Source organism: Podarcis muralis, chromosome 9, assembly GCF_964188315.1.
Source record: "Podarcis muralis chromosome 9, rPodMur119.hap1.1, whole genome shotgun sequence".
NCBI classification, from domain to species: domain Eukaryota; kingdom Metazoa; phylum Chordata; class Lepidosauria; order Squamata; family Lacertidae; genus Podarcis; species Podarcis muralis.
In genome coordinates, this window is record NC_135663.1 from 13,285,567 (window position 1) to 13,300,267 (window position 14,701).

The window sequence follows — 14,701 nt, forward strand, 5'->3', positions numbered from 1 at the left end:
TATATGCAACTAGCTGAGATGACCGGCAGAATTCGAGACCTGGGAGAAGAAAGGATGGAAGAAGACTGGAAGAAATTTAAGATTTATTTACAAAAGTATTGTAATTTGGCTGAATGTTGACTGGGATGTCAGAATAGAAATGATTGTATACCACTAAATTAGATTTAAGATTAAATTATATGTCAATGAACAAAATTAAGATTATGGATAAAATGATAATTTGTTTGGAAACAATTGTATAATGATGTAAGTGTCTGCGGGAGGCGTGGGGGAGTCCAAAGCAATAATGGAAAGATGCTAAACAATCAATGTTGTTTTTGTAATATGCTTTTGTATTGAAAAAACTTTAATAAATATATATTTAAAAAAACAAACAAACAATAATCTCCCCTTCTGATATTTCTAGCAACTGGTATTCAGAAACATTTACTGCTTCCAACAATAGAAGAAGATCATCTGCCATTGTTAGCTTGATCCCCCACGAATTTGTCTAATCCTCTTTTAAAGTTGGTGACCATCACACCCTCTTGTGAAAGTGTATTTAGATTAACAAGGAAGCTGTGGGCATTGGATTTTTCAGAAAACTTTGGGTCAGAATGTTTGCCCCTGAGTGAAATGGAAACTCAGACCCAAATTCAATAGCTGACCTAAGTCAATCTAGTGTAGCAGTTAGAGAAGACTGGAAAGATGTGGGTTTAAGTCCTCAGTCATCCCTGAATCTTGCTTTGGGACCTTGAGCAAGTTACTCTGTCTCAGGTTTTGCTACCTCAAAGGGTTGTTGATCTTCCTGGAAGAAAAGTAGGGTATAAAATACAGCTGACATTCAGGCATGACTGTGTAAGCAGAATGCCTTCTTCCATGCAGAAGAGGGAGGTATCAGCAAGACTTCGGTAATCCTACTAGGAAATGATATACAATGAATTGAAGAAAATGTTAAAAATAACTTTTGTAAAAAAAAACCAGAAGTCTTTTTATTAGGTATTTTAGGTCAAGACATACCAAAAGAAAAGAGGACTTTATTTATGTATGCCACTGCAGCAGCAAGAATGTTGATTGCACAAAATTGGAAGACTGGAGAAATACCAGCTAAAGAACAGTGGCAAGAGAAGTTGATGAACTATGCAGAAGTGGGGAAAATGACAGAAAGACTAAGAGAAAAAGACAACAAAGACTTTGAAAAAGATTGGGAACCATTCATATTATATTTGCAGAAACAAAGAAAGGCAATAGACTTGATGGCAGGGTTTAAATAAACATTCACATTATTAGCATCAGAAAATGTTTGGAAGATAGTGAAATAAGATGATGTATTTAATTTTAATTTTAATGTTTTTATGTTATGTTATTAATAACTTTTTCTGTTGAGAGATAGCAAAGCGGGTGAAAAAAGAAACAAACCAGAAGCACAAGTTGGGGAAGTCTTGAAGGGGAGGGAGGGAGGAATATATAGTAAATGTTAGGAATTTGAGATGTATATAATGAATGAAAATGAAAAATGAATTAAATTTTTTTTAAAAAAAAAAAAAGACTTTGCAGAAACCCACCAGGCTACAGGCCCTTCCTATTTCTCTCAGGACCTGCTAATACTAGGAATATTAATCGTGCAAAGAGCTCATTAAACGTTCCAACGGGATTTATATTTGCTGACTAACGGCCATCATCTGCCTTCCATTTAGTTAATGAACATTTGGAGAACTCTCTGATAATTATAGAGAAAGTGGATGGGCTATAATGCAAACCGTCGAAAGGATCGCCTTCTCTTACTTCTTCATTTAATGCTAAATGCCTCTAATTGCTCCACTTAATTGCAGGACAATATTTACTCAGCAGGGAGAAAGGACCTTGCCAGCAACAGAGGCGGCATGGCTTTCCGAATGGGAATAAGAACTTTGAAATCTCCTATTCATTTATAAACAAAGAAGCAAAAACATCACTATGATATTCAGGGCCAAACAGATATGTTGGTGTTAGGGTGGGGGATTCTAAATGGCACCCACCCCGTGCTTTTGAGTAAGTCTTATTCATGCCAACTCAGGAGTCCAACAATGAGACTGTCCTAATAGATGAATTCATCTAACGGGGAACAATTATCTGTCTCCCATTTTGCTGCCTTTAATGATACTCAGGGTCTGCTGTCTCCTCAGCTTCCTCCACAGCTGGTCTATGTCCGATTACAGGTATACATTTAGCATGGAGCAAGGTGAGGAATGTCAGTGTGATGGCCTGGGGCTCGGGCTCAGAACCAGAGGAGACTCAGTCTGCACCAGATCCTTTGCCTCAGGCATCATCTGAACCAAGTCTGGGGAGCTCCAGTCTGCACAGGTTCCCCTGAAACAAACACCAGCTGGGCTGAGTCAGGGGCCTGAGCCTGCCCTGGCTCCAGATGCAGGGATTACCTTGTTGCCTTCAGCTGGGCCATCACTTACAGCCATCACTTACAGTCAGGGGAGGCTGAGGCGGCCCCTGGGTCTAGTAACCCACCGACGTCTGCCAAGCTGCAGAGACTCAGGTCTGAGAGAAGGAGAGACCTGAGTACTTGCAGGAGGAGTGCTCGCCTTTGGGCGAAACAGGGAGGTGAGTCGCCAAGGGATCAGGATCGGCTGTTACCCCAACAAAGATAAAAGGTTGTCGGACCCCGACCCAGGTTGTGGGAGCAACATTGCTGTATGCCAGATCCTGCACCTGTCCTTGCCTGGTTTCCTGCCTCGTGTCCTGCCTTGGCCCTGTCGGACTGACTCCTTCAGATTCTGGACCGGTCCTGGACTGCGTTTCACAGGTTACCCCCGGGCCCAGCACAGTCAGGATGTGAGACAGAATATGACCAACTTGGCTTTTCTATAGGGTCCTCAACACTCTCTATGGCAACGCCCATTTTTTGCCACACCCACCACAGACATGTAGCCCCCAGAAAGTGAATGCGGCCCTCAAGCCAAAGCAGATGTACCACGAACATGCGAACCTGGAGTCCTGATTGAAAACAGTGGTGAGTTGTCAAACTAGTCAGCTTCATATTCATAGAATCATAGAGTTGGAATAGACCACAAGGGCCATCGAGTCCAACCCCCTGCCAAGCAGGAAACACCATCAGAGCACTCCTGACATATGGTTGTCAAGCCTCTGCTTAAAGACCTCCAAAGAAGGAGACTCCACCACACTCCTTGGCAGCAAATTCCACTGTCGAACAGCTCTTACTGTCAGGAAGTTCTTCCTAATGTTTAGGTGGAATCTTCTTTCTTGTAGTTTGGATCCATTGCTCCATGTCCGCTTCTCTGGAGCAGCAGAAAACCTTTCTCTCTCCTCTATATGACATCCTTTTATATATTTGAACATGGTTTGCAGTGGGCTTCTTAACCACTAACCATCGTTGGTTGTGAGCTGGGTATCCTGGATCACACCTACACTGAGATCCTTTGAAACTGAAAGTAGAAGACCTCCTTGGGGCCATGAGGGGAGGGGGGTGAAGCCTGCAACCCCCATGGCTCAGCTGGGCTTTTCTGAGGCTTATCCACACAGCACTAGAGCATGTAAAGAGGGTTCGGTGGCACATGGACCAGCACTGTATTGTCTTACTGTCAGTGAGAAGGGGGCCAGGAGGCCACCACTGTGTGGCTGTGCCGGTGGAAGCACCATTCCTTATCACCTTAGGCCGCAAAGTGGATTGGGCTGCCCCTACTCCCACTGCTGTGTCCACACAATGTTGACTCACTTCTCCATAATGAAACGTGGGTAAAGTTGCACTGTGAATTGCGTGGCGAGTTCCTGGCCCAACTCCCCCAGCATAAATAATGACACGGGACACAATTATTAATGTTAATGGGCTAAATAAGGCCAGAACTTTATCGGTTACAGGTGATGAGCGGTATTGGCTTAGGCATTGGCCCTAACCAACTATATCCGACTTCAGTCCGTCTGCTTGAAGTCCGGGAAGGGTTAACCACCATTGGGTGAGTCCTGCTGATGCACATCAACTAGGAACTCTCTCAGGGTCACCGAAAGGGGCCTTAGGCCCTCATCTCCCTAGGCTTCGGACAGGGCCACGGCCCCCGTAATCCTTTATCGGACTACCCTTCAATATGTGGGGCAGGTGATGGAGCTACCTCCCCTCTTCCATCTACAGAACAATACCAATGCCTAACCGCCAATACCCACAAAGTTGTGACGATTTGCTACGAGGTAGGCGAAAACCAAGTGTCTGGTGCCAATTTGCCAAGTGGAAAAATTCCTACCAGGCCCCTCAACGGCAACCATCCAAGGTCCTTAGCAAGGTCAAGGAACGAAAACCTTATCCGGGCGGGAGGGTGGGAAAAGCACGGCCAGCTGGCAGGCGGGGAAAGAGGGAGATCCCCGGCTGCCTCCTGCCTTAAGTAGGGCAGGCCACACCCCCAGAGCCAGCCCATTGGCTGGCCAGGGGATGACGCGGTCAGGAATTCCCCCAATCATGTAGGGCTGGGCTCCAGCCGCCGTGTGCATGGTGGGCCGTGAAACCCGCAACTCCACCACCTTTGAGGGCGGAAGAGGCTTTGCAGAATCCTCCAACAGTTGCAGACTCTCCTCTACTTCAGCTTCAAAGTTATAATTTGGGTATTTGCTACCATGTTCTGCTACTCAGCAGGCTCTCCTAGCTCACCATGTACAGCAATTTTACAGAATTACTAATCTCCTTGTTATTTAATGTTGCAAGGCAGATAGGAAGAGTTGCAGATGAGCTTTGCCATTGATTTATCCAGAGGTATTCTCTTCCTGTATAGATTTCTGCCCAAGGAACTGCTGCTTAGTTTTCAAGGCAAAGGTAGCAGTGCTCACACCAGGAGCAAACGGAATTCACCCTCCGATCAATAGCGATTCAGACATTAGTGACTTTCTAAACTGAAAACAGCACATTTTTATCAGTCATGCCTGGGTGTGCTATTTATCTGCTCAGCACACACACACACACACCCCTTCCAATATTCTCTGGTACACAAACTGCTCCGTTTCAACCAAACTTCAAAATGGCAAATCCTATTACATCACAGATTAAACTAGACTCCGCCAGGACCCGAGGAATCAGAATAAAAGGATTACATAAGGCTCACACAGCTGTCAAATGCCCAAGAGACCATGGAGGCCTTTTTCCTGATTGCACTCAAGGGAATAAAAAGATCTGAACTGTTTAGTTGCCTAGAGTTTGTTCTTTATGCCTCAAAATAGCTTCAAGTTTCAAGGGAATAATTACTTGTGGTCAGGAAACCATTATCCCCACCCACTACCCCACCCAACTCATTTGTATATCTGTTTCACATTATGTTTCATGTCATCTGAATCACAGAGTTGAAAGGGACTGCAAGGGTCATCTAGTCCAACCCCTTGCAATGCAGGAATCTCAGCTAAAGGATCCATGACAGATGGCTGTCCAACCTCTTCTTTAAAACTTCCAAGGAAGGAGAGTCCGCCACCTCCCGAAGGAGGCCTTTCCACTGTCAAACAGCTCTCACTGTCAGAAAGCTCTTCCTGATGTTGAGCTGGAATCTCTTTTCTTGTAACTTGAAGCCATTGGTTCAAGTCTTCTAGCCTCCGGAACAGGAGAAAACAAGCTTGCTGCATCTTCATGTGACAGCCCTTGAGATATTTGAAGATCTCCTCTCAATCTCCTCTTTTCTCCAACTCCCTCAAGGTTCCTCATAAGGCTTGGTTTCCAGACCCTGAAGGAGCGTCTCCACCCCCATCGTTCAGCCCAGACACTGAGGTCCAGCACTGAGGACCTTCTGGTTGTTCCCTCACTGCGAGAAGTGAGGTTGCAGGGAACCAGGCGGAGGGCCTTCTTGGTGGTGGCACCTGCCCTGTGGAACGCCCTCCCACCAGATGTCAAAGAATCATAGAATCATAGAGTTGGAATAGACCACAAGGGCCATCGAGTCCAACCCCCTGCCAAGCAGGAAACAAAGAGAAGAACAACTACCAGATTTTTAGAAGACATCTGAGGCAGCTCTGTTTAGGGAAGCTTTTAATGTTCAATGTTTCATCGTGTTTTTAACATTCTGTTGGGAGCAGCCAGATGGGTGGGATATAAAAGAAAAATATTACTACTACTTTATCATCTTGGTCATCCTCATCTGCAAACATTCTCTAACCCCTAGTGGTGCAGCAATAAAACTGTTAGCACACTTGCAAAGCTAAGCAGGGTCCAGTATGGTTTCCTGTTGGATGGGGAACTAGTATGTGCCGAGATTCCTGCATTGCAGCTGGTTGGATTAAATGACCTTCCTTCCAGTTCCATCCTGTTCTACAATTCTATGGTTCTATAAGCTAAAAGAGGGAAATGTAATGAAGTGTGGTATACACATGCACACTTTCAAAAAACAAAAATGTCCTGCTCACTGACTTAAATAGCATGCATTTTATTTTATATTTTTAATTTAATTTTATTTTTTAATAGCATGTAGTGTGTTTTCTTCACCACAAATTTCACAGGCATTGCTGAAGGGCAGATAAAACTGTGTTGTGATCCACTTGGCCACCCTGCTCTGGAATATGGCCAGCTGCTTTGGCAAAACCACTCTGGGTATTAACCTGGAGTCTGCAAATGGAATTGCATGTGTCTGCAAATGGAATTAGAAAAAGAAGAAAGTAGGGGGAGGGCCTTAACTGCTCAAAATATTAGAAGAGAATCTGCACACATTCTGAGAGGCATGTATACAAACATTTTCAGAATGTTCTGGTTGTCAGGGTGCATTAAGCTAAGAATGCCCCAAACTTCTGATTTGTGAGTGCTGATGATATACTTGTATTATTCTGAGAGACATTTCATGCACCACTGCTTAGAAGGAGGCATGTATGAACACCGCCTTTTTAGATGCTTTGAGTAGTCATGGTACCTTCAAGTACATACAGGCTGTCACGGTCTGGTTCATGGGCGATCGAAGTCCCAGCAGCGGACGTCAGGACTGGGGGCAAGATGGTGGGGTGGGAGCAGGAACGGAGGTCCAGAAGCCAGGAGTCCGAGGCTTGGAGTGCCGGGAGTCAAGAAGCCGAGGGTCAGGAAGCAAGGAGTCAAGTCAAGGGTCCGAGGATCAAGAAGCCCGGAGTCAAGAAGCCGAGGTTCAAGGATCAGGAAGCAAGAAGCCAACCGCAGCAAGGCAGGAAGCGTGTTGCTGTGGCAAATTGCTGAAGGTAAATGCTGACCTTATATCTCTTCCCCGCTCTTGCCACCAGGTGCTGTGAGTCACCTGTGAGACTGCACCCTGCCTCTTCAGAACAAACTTAGGAAGGCCCCAGTCCTGCAAGGTCCTATTGGTCACAGGGCCTGGCTCCTGCACGCACACCTGACACAGGCCAACATAGACCATGTGGAGATAGCCAAACCATTGAGCTAATTACTGTGAGTCAGTCCAGAGTACAGTGCCAAAGAATATGATAACCACATCACCTCAACCAGCATATATAGTAAAAAAAAAAAAATAGCAGAGAAACTATCGACCTTATGCTGAACTGATAAGTACAATGAGATGCTATGGTAATTCAGTTTTCAGTTCTAAGGCATTTTAATGGAGTCCTGTTACTATGGGAAACGTGATACTATGTGTAATGAGAATGCGATATACCGATAGTGCCATACAGCATGGTGTATTGCAAGCAATGCTACGTTGTACCATTGTGCTACATTATGCCCTGACACATTGCTATAATAAAGATGCAAAGGCGTATGTATGTATGCGCTGCCAAGCCCAGGCAGCACTAAAGGCCAGCTGCTGTCTCTTCTCCCACACATGGCGCATGTCCCCATTCCAAGATACATGGGGTATGAGCCTTTAGCCTTATTGTATATCACAGGAATGCATGGGCAAATCCTGACATGACTTAGAATCTGGGCAAAATACCTGGGGCTGTATCCAACTACAGTGGTACCTCGGATTACATACGCTTCAGGTTACATACGCTTCAGGTTACAGACTCCGCTAACCCAGAAATAGTACCTCGGGTTAAGAACTTGGCTTCAGGATGAGAACAGAAATCGGGCGGCGGCAGCGGGAGGCCCCATTAGCTAAAGTGGTGCTTCAGGTTAAGAACAGTTTCAGGTTAAGAACGGACCTCCGGAACGAATTAAGTACGTAACCAGAGGTACCGCTGTAATGTATGTCACCAGTGCGAGGATTTCCACTTACTCAGTGCAACTCCCCACTGCCATCTCTTCAAAACAGAAAGGATTGTTAAAAAAACAAGGTCTCTTTTGGCAGAAACTTATTTCTGCGGAACAAATTCTCAGGCCTTCTCCTCCCAAATCATGGTCCCTCAAAAGGGACCTTCCACTCTGGGGATTTACCCTACGCAGTGAAAGCAGAAATCCCTCTTGCTGTTCTGGCTTCTGGGATAGCTGCACAGCCTGCATTCGCTCCATAAGACGCACACACATTCCCCCTTACTTTTCAGGAGGGAAAAAGTGAGTCTTATAGAGCAAACAATACGGTAAGTCCTGTGCAAATTACTTTAAAAGTGCTCCCACGCTCACTGGAGTTACAAACCTTCCTCTGCTTAAATCCTTAACGCTGCTCGGCCCTAAGATTATCCACTTAAAATCAATCGGGTGCAACAGTCCTGCCTTTTCTGGGGGCACCAGATCAATTCTTGCCATACTTAGGAATGATGCATTCCCACAGCATGAGCGCAATGCCGAAGGCAAGCGCTAAGACTTAGAAGACCCGGCTTCTGCTTAAAGAAACACCGATGGTGGAAAGGGAGCGCCAACTGGGGAAACTGCAAAGAAAGTAACACCCATCTTCCTGCTCTGCTTTTGCTGCTGCTCTCCCTGAAAGGAGGAGATAGATGCTGGGCCATCCCTGGACCACCATGGAGGACCACACCACCACCCCCCACTAATTTTTATTATTATTATTAAAGATTTTCTTGGTTTACGAAAGTATTGCAATCTCTTTCTCTCTCTTTTCCAATTAACATTTTTTACAGATCAGTTTCATTTGTTGAGACATTAGGAAGAAAAGGGGGAAAGAGGTGTGGGGGGGAGGTGAGTGGGGGGGTGATGTTTCTATTACACTTAATATATGTGGGGTTTTGTGTCAGTGTCGCTTGTGCAGGTTCTCTGCTATTCACTTGTGTTCCTTTGGTGGTGAGAGAGGTTGAGGTTGGCCTAGAGTGTAGTTGTTCATTTGTGGTTGGCTGTGGTGGTCTTTGTTTTCATGTGTGAGTGGGGTGGGTGGGTGTTTTGGATCAGGTTAGCCATATTGAATTTGTATGCTGTTGGTGGATTTTTGTCATTGTCTTGTTGGGCTGTGTATGTGATAAAGGGGAACCATACCGGGGTGCAGGCATCTTCTTCTGTTTGTCCCTGTGTCAGTTTCAGGTTATTGGTTAATTTTTCTAGTAGGGCTGTTTCCCATACTATTTGGTACCATTGGTCCATGCTTACTCCTGACAGGTCTCTCCAGTGTCTGGTTATGGTGTTTCTGGCTGCTGAAAGTAGGTGGGTTATGAGTTCTTTGTGGTGTAAATGGGCATTATTGTCCTGGAAGATGTTTAGTAGGGCCAATTCTGGGGTGATTTCTAATACTTGCTTAGTTATTTTACATATCCACACCCCCACACACACACACACTAATTTACTGCCCATGTTACTGGGCTTCTTGGTTTGATGGGAAGATTTTTTTAAAATCACTTGGTTTATTTTTTGGGTGGGAGCTAGAGAGGGGGTTTAGTGTTTTTTTTAATCTGCTATTTAGTGGGTGGGAACATTGTTTTGTTCGCTGCTTGCATCCTGCATCTATTACTGTTAGGGGAGGAGCTGGTATTTGGGTTTTTGTATTCCCAATATATGGCATGGAATATTAATGTGTTCTATGATTCCTAACCTAATAGTATAATGATTTGTGCATATATATTTAAGTTGCTTGGAGACCCTTTGGGTGACAAGCGATGGAGAAGTTTCATAAACAAATAATAATAAATGTGAATTTTAGGGTAACTGCACTAGAGATCACAGCACTGCTCAGCATAAAATTGATTTTCTGATGCTGGCCTGAAACGTTAACCAGCAAAGGTTCCCTGGGATTACTACAGCAATTTTGGCTGGGCCTGTACTGAAGGACAGGGGAACTCCCTGAAACATGATTCTGTATTTATTGGTGGGCAGAAGTATTAGCCATTAAGGCTAATACTTTTGCATACATTGTGGCCAAACTGAACCCAAATCCCTTGAATACAATTGCCATAATGGTGGTGACAGATACAGTCACTGGCTTTGTGAAATCCTGCGCTTCACGATGCTAGCAGTCTCAAACTCAGCATTGCTTGTGAATTCGAAGAAACCAACAAAATCAATCAGCAGGTAAGATCAGTGCAGTTTCTAAAGATTCAGTCCATCATCTTGATTCAAAATGGCATCCAGTTGTATCCAATTGTAATAATCATATTCTTCTGCACCTTCTGAAGCTTCTTGAGGCATTGGTTATTTTGCAATTGGTGCCCCTCCAGCGCCACATCCAACCAACCTGGCTCTTCTTTCTGGATAACTGATTGACACAAGGTTGGGATGCTGAATCCCTCCTTTGCCCATCAATTCTCTCTTGAAGATCTGTCTCCACCTCTGTGGAAGAACTAAAAGTCCAGGTACCTAAGAGGACTTTAAACCCATCAAGTCAAAGCACAATAATTTAATGGATGAATTAATAAACATACCTTCTGCTTGGCGCTTTGCTTCAGGCCAATACGGGACTGGCTTCTGGACTGTGAAATAAGCGAGAAAGAGAAATATGATTTTGCTGAAGAGGGGAAATCGTGTTTTTTTAAAAAACGTCACATTATTGCTTTCTTGCAGCATTAATTCCTTTCGAGTTCTGGCAAAATAAAGTGACTTCTTATAGTGATTAAGAGTGGTATTCAGATACATTTTAATTTCAGGGATGCGGGTGGCGCTGTGGGTTAAACCACAGAGCCTAGGGCATGCCGATCAGAAGCTCAGCGGTTCGAATCCCCGCGACGGGGTGAGCTCCCTTTGCTCTGTCCCTGCTCCTGCCAACCTAGCAGTTCGAAAGCACGTCAAAGTGCAAGTAGATAAATAGGTACTGATCTGGCAGGAAGGTAAACGGTGTTTCCGTGCACTGCTCTGATTTGCCAGAAGTGGCTTAGTCATGCTGGCCATATGACCCGGCTCCCTTGGCCAATAAAGCGAGATGAACTCCACCACCCCAGAGTCGGTCACGACTGGACCTAATGGTCAGGCGTCCCTTTACCTTACCCTGAGTAAAACATAGTCGAATACCACCCTATAGCTTCCATTCTAACCCACTTACCTGGAAGTAAGCCCCATTGAATTCATTGCTTTCTGAATAGACATTGTTACAATTACACTGTAAACCGTAGCTTAGCATTAAGTACAAAGTGGGCCTTGTGCAACCTTAAGAGGTTCCCTCAAAGGCACTGACCCCAGTTTAAGATCAGTTTCTCTGCATTTGGGTTATGGCTTTTCTCAGCTCGCTCAGCCTTGTTGCTCCTGCTCTCTGTGCAATAATTTATGTGCACAAACACACCAGCCCTCACTTTCCTTAGAGAGGCTCGACAGTCTGCTGAGCTTTAAGATAGTATCCCATTAACCAAGATAAATTTTAAGGTTGCCTCAAAGTGTTTGTAGATGTAACAAATGTTAAGGAAACCAACATCAGACCAATAAATAAATGAAGAGACTGCTCCGCACTGGATGCAGTTTTGTTTGCTGAAGAATTGAACTGACATCCGGCAGAAAGGAAAGCATTTGAACAAGTTCCGAAGGGTATTTACTTATTTATTACATTTATAGCTCACCGTTCCTCTGAGGAGCTCAAGGTGCACAAGGTTCTCCTCCTCGCCATTTGTAGCCTCACAACAACCCTGTGAGGTAGGTAAGCATACCCTCCATTGTCCAATTTTTAGCAGGACATCCCGGATTGACAGAAGCTGCCCCAGCTTCTGATCCAAATTCGAGATGAGAAATTTTGGCTCCTGTGCTCTGGCCACACCAGATGACTTCTAGAAGTAAGTCTGAGACATTGCCACTGCCAGAGGAGACGGAGGCCACGCCTGTCAACACAGCATCTCCCAATGCCACGCAGGCTGGTGAAGCCTTCTGCTAGGCCTTGCAGCATCTCTCAAGGTTGTGCAAACCAGTGCAACCTTCCCCTAGCCTACGCCGAGCAGCACAGTGTCTTCTGAGGCTGAGGAGGAGGACAGCAGGCAAAGATAGGAGGAGGGAGGGGTGAATGGGTGGACAGAAGAAGAAGAGTTTGGATTTGATATCCTGCTTTATCACTACCCGAAGGAATCTCAAAGCGGCTAACATTCTCCTTTCCCTTCCTCCCCCACAGCAAACACTCTGTGAGGTGAGTGGGGCTGAGAGACTTCAGAGAAGTGTGACTGGCCCAAGGTCAACCAGCAGCTGCATGTGGAGAAGCGGGGAATCGAACCCGGTTCACCAGATTATGAGTCTACCACTCTTAACCACTACACTACACTGGCTCATTCACTGACAGGTCAGTGGGATGGAGGGGTGCCCCAAGTTGCCCTCGCAAAATGTTGAGGGGGGTATGGCTGAGAGGCAGTGACTCCTTCAAGGTCAACCAGGGAGCTTCATGGCCAAGCTGGGATTTGAAACATGGTTTCCCAGGTCCTAGTCCAAGATTCTAACCACCACGGCCTACTGGCTTTAATGGAGCTCACTAAAAGTGAGTGGCACTGTGGTCTAAACCACTGAGCCTCTTGGGCTTGTCAATCAGAAGGTTGGCGGTTCGAATCCCCATGACGGGTTGAGCTTCCATTGCTTTGTCCCAGCTCCTGCCAACCTAGCACGCCAATGCAAATAGATAAATAGGTACCACTGTGGCAGGAAGGTAAACGGATGGAGCTCTGGTTTCCATCACGGTGTTCCAGAAGCGGTCTAGTCCTGCTGGCCACATGACCCGGACAAACGCCGGCTCCCTTGACCTGAAAGCGAGATGAGGGCCACAACCCCATAGTCGCCTTTGACTGGACTTAACCATTGAGGGGTCCTTTATCTTACCATTTAGTGGTGCTCAGTCACACTTTATTACTAGGGTGCCATACGCCGGCCTACCAGTTCTCAAGCCTCATTAGACAATAACATGCTCAATAAACTTAGATTTGAAACTAAATAAGGTCTATGCGTCAACAGCGATCCCATGAGAGTACAGGGCGTTGCCCTGGGCATTCAGATTCCTGTGAATCTCAACCTTCCTTTTAACTGGTATCATTTCTGAAAAGCTAACTCGAAGGTCCTGTTTCTCATTCTCCTACCTAGCAACCTAAATTTCACTGCCAGAACCACACAGCTAAATTCCTCCATGCCATGTGCCATGACCAGTGACTCCTCCTCAGCTCTGCTGTATTTTATTCCTGAGTCAGACCACTGGTCCATCCATTTCTATACTGCAAACACAGGCAGGCAGCGGGTTCCCCTTCTCCCTCTATCCCTGCCTCTCTCCTGTTTAAAAAGAAGCCAACATGAAATAGTGATAATGCTGCTAATGTGACGCAACCTTGGTCAGCGTGCAAACCACTTATGTGTGTTGGCCCACCAGTTAAAAACCAGTTTCCTGGCCCAGGAATTGGGATCCCATGGTTCTCCAGATGTGCTGGGCTACCATCATCCTTGGCCACTGGCCATGCCAGCTGAGGCTGATGGGATCTTGAGTTCAACATCTGGAGGGTCCAGGATTCTTCAACCTTGTCCTAGATAATCAAACAGAATTATCGGCTGCTACCTGTGTGTGCTAGCAGAGGAGATTGTTGCCTGGATTGTGTGTGGCCCATTCTATCCATTAATCTCATGTGGTCTCCTCTCAATCCCACTTCATGTACTGGAAAACATCTGGCAGAGTTAACAAGACGAGCATCAGCAAACCCTAATGAATTTCTCTGGCGCGTCTGGGGGAAAGGCTGGGGCTGAACTAATGAGTTGTCATTTCAATTATTTAAAACACATTAAAACTTTAGGTAAGGAAGAAAAGGAGAGATAGGAGTGCTCTTGGCAGTACTTCCTGGCAAAACCGCCACAGACAGAAAGGAAAGATTTGTAACAAATTGAGCCTCTTTGCTTTACCTCCACCCACTTTTCGATCCACTGTTATTGTTATGTAGTGTAGTTTCACCCTGGGCCAACAGGGGGATACTGTATATAGTTTTCACTCAGGTCTGTAGATAGTTTTCACTCAGGTCCGCGGCAGTTATTTTAGGCGGGAACTCTGGGGCTGTTGTGGTTACAATGTGACAGCCGGCTGCCTATAAATACAGGCCGGCTGAGCTGTTCACAGTCAGTTCTATTCCAGCTTACCATAATAAAGAGCTACTTGAAGAGATCGCTGTGCCGGCTGCTATGTCAACCCACGACTTAACACTGGCGACGAAGGTGGGATAGATGGACATCAGAGCACAGCCAGATGCGGCCAGCCTCTGAACTGAGCTGAATCACTGAGCTGAATCACAGAGCGAAATCACTGAGCGAAATCACTGGGCAGAACCAGTTCAGAGCTGACTGTTCTGGCTAGAGCACTGTGTTCCATCCATCGCCCTTCACGCCGGCATCGGAATCATGGCTTCACTTGTGCCTCTACCGCCGTTTGCGCCAGCCTCTGAATCATGGGACTCCTACCTCGCTCGGTTCGACTGCTACCTCCAAGCCAACGAACTGACAGCAGTATCACAGGATCGGAAGCGGGGCCTATTC

The 14,701-nt window shown here is 45.8% G+C and overlaps 1 protein-coding gene across 1 annotated transcript in view; it reads right to left on the minus strand.

Annotated features, from left to right (window-relative positions):
- Positions 1-14,701, minus strand: part of RASGEF1B (RasGEF domain family member 1B) — a 255,095-nt gene that overhangs the window by 211,363 nt on the left and 29,031 nt on the right. Inside the window, exon 2 of the mRNA XM_028743811.2 lies at positions 10,666-10,713. Within this exon, the coding sequence (XP_028599644.2) occupies positions 10,666-10,713 (48 nt within the window). The remainder of the gene's footprint in view (positions 1-10,665; positions 10,714-14,701) is intronic.